The sequence below is a fragment of the Centroberyx gerrardi genome, chromosome 3 (assembly GCF_048128805.1).
Source record: "Centroberyx gerrardi isolate f3 chromosome 3, fCenGer3.hap1.cur.20231027, whole genome shotgun sequence".
In the NCBI taxonomy this organism is placed as follows: domain Eukaryota; kingdom Metazoa; phylum Chordata; class Actinopteri; order Beryciformes; family Berycidae; genus Centroberyx; species Centroberyx gerrardi.
In genome coordinates this window covers 9,042,469-9,049,025 of record NC_135999.1, presented here as the reverse complement: position 1 = coordinate 9,049,025, position 6,557 = coordinate 9,042,469, and the positions used below count along the sequence as shown (strand labels likewise).

Genomic DNA, 6,557 nt, shown 5'->3' with positions numbered 1-6,557 from the left:
CAGAGTGGTAGAGTCCCGGCACCGAGCTTCTTTCAAGTTGTGCTGCGTTCCGAGAGGCGTCACACCAGGAGGTGGCGCTTCTTGTGCAGAGCCAGGTGGTCGGAGCGGGAGAAGCTGCGCTCGCAGTCGGGGCACTGGAACGGCTTGACCCCCGTGTGCTTGCGGAAGTGCCTCGTCAACTCGTCCGAACGGGCGAACTTCCACGTGCAGCCCTCCCACATGCACTTGTAGGGTTTCTCACCTGCGGGGAGAGGGAGAGCGGGAAGAAAACGAGGGAGAGGACAGTTAGGGGAAAGCTCACAGAAACGTTTCAGGAAAAGATTTGTACGCATGGGGAAGTTACACGACTCCCAGGTTCTCACCGGTGTGCGTCCTGCGGTGCGCTTTCAGGTGGGAGCTCTTGGTGTACACTTTATTGCAGCCTCCGAAATCGCAGCGGTGGATCCTCCGCTTTTTCAGTGAGTCGGGAGAGTCGACGGGGAGGGGATGCTTTGAGCCCGAATGGACAATTACTGATGGGTTGTTGCCCCTGGAGAGAGAGAGAGAGAGAGAGAGAGAGAGAGAGAGAGGGAGGGAGTAAAGATGTTAGAGCTTACTGCCATGTGTCATATTTGACCAGCAGGGGGCGCCGGTGTTGTGTAACTCTAAACACAAACTTTATTTGGCTGCCGGGACTCTCTTTAGCAGCTACAAAGACACACTTTCAGTTTCATCTGTGCTATGACAAATTGAACCAGTCCGGTCGTGTGGCAGAAGGAACCTGAACTTGAAAACACCTCCTGCCTCTTCCAGTCTGCCATGCCCTCGCTTTATCTTGTCACCTCTCTCGCTTCTGCGCTTTTCCTTCATCATGTATGTTCCAGTTTTCCAGTTATTTGACCCAGTGGTCTGTGCAATGCTGACATGCAGTTAGAAATAGAGAAATCTAGAAGTATAAAAAATTGTGCAGATACACAAACACATACACCTACTCACAGCTAGCAAAAAATATCTGCACACTAGGTTTCTAACACTTTCTAACACACATTGTCACACCACTGCACCCTGAGTGTGTGTGTGTGTGTGTGTGTGCGTGTGTGTACTTTATATAGTAAATAAAGCAATTCTGTGCAAAAGCATGGCATAAACGTCTACTACTTATACTCCAAATAATAGTATGATAGAATAGAATAGAATAAAATAGAATAGTTACAAGAAGAAGTCGTCTTTCCACACGCATAAAAGCGCGTGTGTGTGTGTGTGTGTGCATGTGTGTGTGTAAGTGGCAGTTGAGAGCAGGTGTCGAGTGTTGAAATATGAATCCCTCACAGCTCAGTTCTGTGTAAAGGAATGTGCAGAAAATCCCCCGCGACACACACACACACACACACACACACGCACTTAGGCCAACCCATCATTATGTACAGTTAGTCAGCTTGACCTATTTACCATATCCACATATTTACAGTGTTTGTGTGTGTGAGTGTGTTTTGAGAGGAGCCGTGCTGACAGCTCTGGACACGCCCACTTCCTTTTAAAGGTCCAATTAGCTCAAGGTTGGCACGGTGACAAAGATGGCCTGACAACCCCCCCCCCAAAAAAAGGGAGGGGTAAATGGAATAAACTCAATTTACACACACACACACACACACACACACACACACAAACAAGAACTAACTGGCAGCATTCCATCAGTACTTATACCCGTAATTATTCCTTCTAGGAAAAAAGTCGTTACTCTGTAGAAGAAGAAAGAAGGGGGTAAGAAACAGATGGAGGAGGGGAGGTGACGAGGAGGAGGAGGAGGAAGAAAAGGAGGAACAGGAAAAGACAAGGGGGGGGGGGGGGTGGTTGTTAGCGGAAGAGGATGGAAGTGGAGGGCCAGAAGGAGAGGAAGACGCAGATGTAGCACAATGAGTGTTAAAAAAGACAGGAAGCGAAGCGCAGGACGGGGAGAGGAAGGGAAGGAAGAAGAGAGAGAGACAGAGAGAGAAAGAGAGAGAGAGAAAGGAGGGCTGGTATAAACGAGTGTGACTAGGATAAGGGAAAGAAGGCGTGGAGAAGACTGGCTGATGGAGGAGATAGGACATAAAAGAATGAAAGACGCCAGTGAGAAACCTCAACTGGAATGGTGGAACAAAGGAATGTGATGCGCCCTACGCACAGTATGTCTGTGTGTGTGTGTGTGTGTGTGTGTGTGTGTGTGTGTGTGTGTGTGTGTGCTCCTAAACTAATATCCTAATATCCGAATATCCAAAGGTAGTTTATGACAGCGTAGTTTATGACTGCCGAAAAACTGTGAAATCAAATACATTCTCCCAAAGAAATAACTGGGCCAGTGCTTGAAATTAGTGTTTTAAACATAATGAATTACTGAAATAACACCTGTTTGAGGACTACACCTGTATTAGAAAAACAAAAATCAAAACAGGAACAGATACAATTGAAGTTACAGGGGAAACACTGCAATAGAGTGCGACCCTTGTGAAACTTTCAGTGCTTTTCTACTTTCCTTTTAGTATCTTCAACACCAACGATGAATTTCCAAGTTTGAAATCAATTGCCCTTTGTGCTGTGTGTGTGTGTGTGTGTGTGTGTGTGTGCCACTCACTCGCTGTAGTCGTGTGATATCCTGATGACTGATGATGTCATCTCGTGGCTGCCGTAGGAGTCGTGAGCGTGCTCAGGGCGGGGCTCTGTTTTGATTGGCTTGTGCAGGTCGTGGGCGTCGCCCCGGAGCTCCAGGGGTTTTGTAGAGAGCGCTGGGTAGATAGAAAGTCATCACCAGATGTGAGCTGGTCAGTGCGGTCAGCATTACGGACTGGTCAGTGATTTGTTAATGTCTTACACATAAGCTTGAAATCAAAACAATATTATTATTCCTCTTTCATTTATCATCTCTCAAATGGTAATAAGGGGAAAATAGTCCCAAAACACTAAAATGAGGCCTCACCTGTCTTGTGCTCCCTGCCGCTTCCCTGCTGCCGCTGCTGTTGGTGATGGTGGTGGTGGTGATGATGGTGGTGATGGTCGTCGTCACCGGCGACGGCGGGGCTGACCATGATGGGCTGGTGCAGGTGGAGCGGGGAGGGGTAGAGGACGGGCAGCATGACCGGCGACAGCATGACCCCTGACCCCTGGATGACCCCGGAGCCCGAGCCGATCAGAGGCGCCAGCACGGTGGGGTAGGTCAGGGAGGTAGGGTGCGGCGGCGGGAGCGCCAGGGAGGGGGAGGAGCGCAGCTGCGGCTGCGGTGGGGAGCGGCGAGGGGAGGCGCGGCTCCCGGAGCTGTAGGGGGAGGGCGGGGAGCTGCGCGAGGAGGCGGGGGAGGAGGAGGAGGAGGAGCAGGGGGGGGGAGGAGGAGGAGGAGGAGGAGGCGGAGGAGGAGCGCTTGCTGAGCGACAGGTCCACGGGCTCCAGCTGGGTGTGGGCGGGGCTGCTGGGGGGGTGCGACTGGCTGAAGGCGTGCGTGTGCGTGTGCGTCGGGTGGTAGAGGTGAGCTGTGCCGGTCAGGTGGGAGAAGATCACTCCGTAGGCCTCCGGGGTTTTCACTAACGATGGGTAGAGTGACTGAGAGAGAGAAAGAGAGAGAGAGAGAGAGAGAGAGGAGGATGGAGAAGAAGGGAAACAGCGGCGGGGAACAAAAGAGGGAGAGTTCAAGTTTCCGTTTTACATTGAATAACAGTGAAAACATGTTTCAACTGCACAAACAACCAACGCCAGCCAAAAAATTGGAACTCGGGTCTGTTTAGGTGTGGGTAACAGTTATGTCTCAGTGTGTGTGTGTGTGTGTGTGTGTGTGTGTGTCCAGTGTACTGCCTGGCAGTGTGCGTGCCCATTGTATGCAAATATCCACTGCACAGCAGCCTGTTTGTCCAGGAAGAGCCGGAATGTGGGAACCAGTCTGTCTAGACACGTAGCAGAAGTGAGTGTGTGTGTGTGTGTGTGTGTGTGTAGGTCAGGTTTACTGTATGGCATTATAAAACATGCTCAGGCTTGTGTGAGCAATGGTGAAACAAAAACACACACACGCACACATGAACACCCAAATACACACTTGGAGAAAAACACACGCGTGCCTTACCGTCTCCATGTCTGTCTTCAATGGGTAATCATACATCAGCATGGCTGCACAGGCCAGGCTCCTACAGAAACGCACACACACACACACACAGCCGTCAGTACAATACACAATAATACACACCATCACATTTAAACACACAACGTCAATGTCAACAGGTTCAGTACTGGGGAAGTGAACTAAAGTCATTGGTGATTTAAGCTGGTTTAACATGGAGGCCAAGAGCTAAACATGATCAAAAGTCTGTTTGTCTGTTAATCTTTTACTGTGAAGCTATGTACTATAAGCACGCACACACACACACACACACACTCACACACACATCCTTGTACTTCACACACAAACACATAAACACACCCTGTTGTGATGACATTAAGATGACAGGAAACTGTGCCTCCGTTCTGACAAAAGAAGGGAGAGGCGCGAGAGAAGTGATGAAAACTAAATCACTTAAAGTAGAAGCTAGAGGAGGGTCTGGAGTTAAGTATAGGTGACTGGAATACGTGTAGTGTGTGTGTGTGTGTGTGTGTGCGTCTGCATATGTGTGTGTGTGACCGCAATTCCCATAAATCGCAGCAGACAATGGCCGTACATATTTTTCTGTCAGATTTTACGCGTCTTCTCCTCCTCTCTACTCTCGCCCTCCCTCTCCAGGAGAACCTCTGTCTCTTGCCGCCGACCTGTCCTTCATGTTCACACGCACACACACACACACACACACACACACACACACTCTGACAGTTTTTGAGGCCGTGGGGTCACGTCGTCAACGACTTAACAACAGTCCAGGTGTAACGTGGCTAGAAACCCATCTGTCTGGACAGCTAATGGCGGAAAGACTAGAGAGCAACTTTATTTTCAGGTCAGTGACTCACAAACAGACATACTGTAAGTGTATACACACACACACACACACACACACACACACCACTGCTGCCACCTCCACCCACGGAGGCGCTGTCAGTTACAGTGTTTGCAGCAAAAGCGTATGAGGTTTCAAAGGCGGCTCCAGTTACCTTGGCTTTGAATGGCCAGGTGCAGCTATGATGACTCTGTGTTTGTGCATAAGCAAGTGTGTGTGTGTGTGAGTGCGCTTCTGTGTGTGTGTGCTCACCGAAGCATTAAGGCAACATGAACTGTCAAAGAATGTACCCTAAGGGAGTTTGTGTGTGTGTGTGTGTGTGTTTGTCTGTGTGTGTGTGTGTGTGTGACCTGGTTAAAGTCCACAGTCTGGAGACAAGTTAGCCTTTAATTATTAACAAATGGGCGAGAACACAGGGCGTCACACCCTACCACACACACACACACACACACGGACACGCATACACACACACATACACAGAGTCCAGATGGGGACCAGACCAATAGGAGAGCAGGATGCTGGCTCGCTAGGTCAGGAAGGGCGTGAACATGACGACTGAGGCCTCGCCCTTCGCTCCGCTCCGAAGAAACAAAGAGACTGTGGTCAGGTGGGGGACTGTGTGTGTGTGTGTGTGTGTGTGTGTGTGTGTGTGTGTGAGGGTGTGCGTTCTAATCTGGGTTTGTATTGTTGTATTGTAGTTCAACTTCGGGTCAAGTAGTTGTTCTCTTGTGGTTGTCCTACACACACAGAAGTGACAAAACAGAGCAGGTATGGAGCGTGAACAGACAGATTACGAGTTAAAAAAAAGAGGTGACTTCCTTCTTCCAGCTTCTCAGTAGTGGGTGTTGGGATAGTGCAGCGTCCCGGGCCAGTATGTATTTTACATCAAGCTACAGAAACAGAACGCGTCCACTGTGGAATTTCCCCACACCTTGCATCTATCCTGCATTCGTATTTCAAAAAATGTCCAAACAAGCAGCCATGCAGTAAGTGAATAAAAAGAGGGACTACATGTCTGCTTCCACACCTCAACCTATTTACAGAAAAACACTCATCAAACTCATGAGCCATTGTTTGTTTGACAGATAAATGTCCCGACTGAGTGACTCAGGGCGTCCTTTTATCACTGAAATGCTCCTAAATGGAAATTATCCTGTCACTTCGGGGATGGGCCCGGCAGGAGAGAGAGATTTACAGTCATGTGTGTGTATGTATGCACATGTATGTTTTCAGACAGAGGGAAAATGCCAAACGCAAGGCAGGTCCCTTACAAGGGGGCCGCCCCGGGCCATCGGGAACCTTTAGAAGTGGATGATTGCCTTTTTTTTTTTAAAAAGCGGAGGAAGTGTCATCTAACGCAAATGTGCAGAAACAAACCCCCTGCAGCGCTGGGCGTCCATTCAATTCTTTGAAAGTCACGGCATGTCACAGAGTGAGGTGAAGTTGATGTTGATTCATGTCGTCTGACACAGGGAGAGATGTGTTACATTTAGTTCAGTGGGCTAAATCAGCCAGGCAGTCGGCGGGCGCTGGTTGGAATAAGCAGGGGGGCAATTTGAAGGGTGGTGAAAGAGACCTGGGTCACATAGTATTAGCAAATAATTCATATTGTTTGCTTGAATTTACATGCCAGAT

The 6,557-nt window shown here is 49.2% G+C and overlaps 1 protein-coding gene across 1 annotated transcript in view; it reads right to left on the bottom strand.

The window, feature by feature from the left end:
* The window catches only part of klf3 (Kruppel like factor 3 (basic)), an 11,631-nt gene continuing 5,074 nt past the window's right edge, over window positions 1–6,557 (bottom strand). The window contains 6 exon segments of the mRNA XM_071923263.2: window positions 1–241; window positions 363–529; window positions 2,591–2,741; window positions 2,933–3,333; window positions 3,335–3,549; window positions 4,064–4,124. Of these exon segments, the coding sequence (XP_071779364.2) occupies window positions 60–241; window positions 363–529; window positions 2,591–2,741; window positions 2,933–3,333; window positions 3,335–3,549; window positions 4,064–4,105 (1,158 nt within the window). The 5' untranslated portion in view covers window positions 4,106–4,124 and the 3' untranslated portion in view covers window positions 1–59.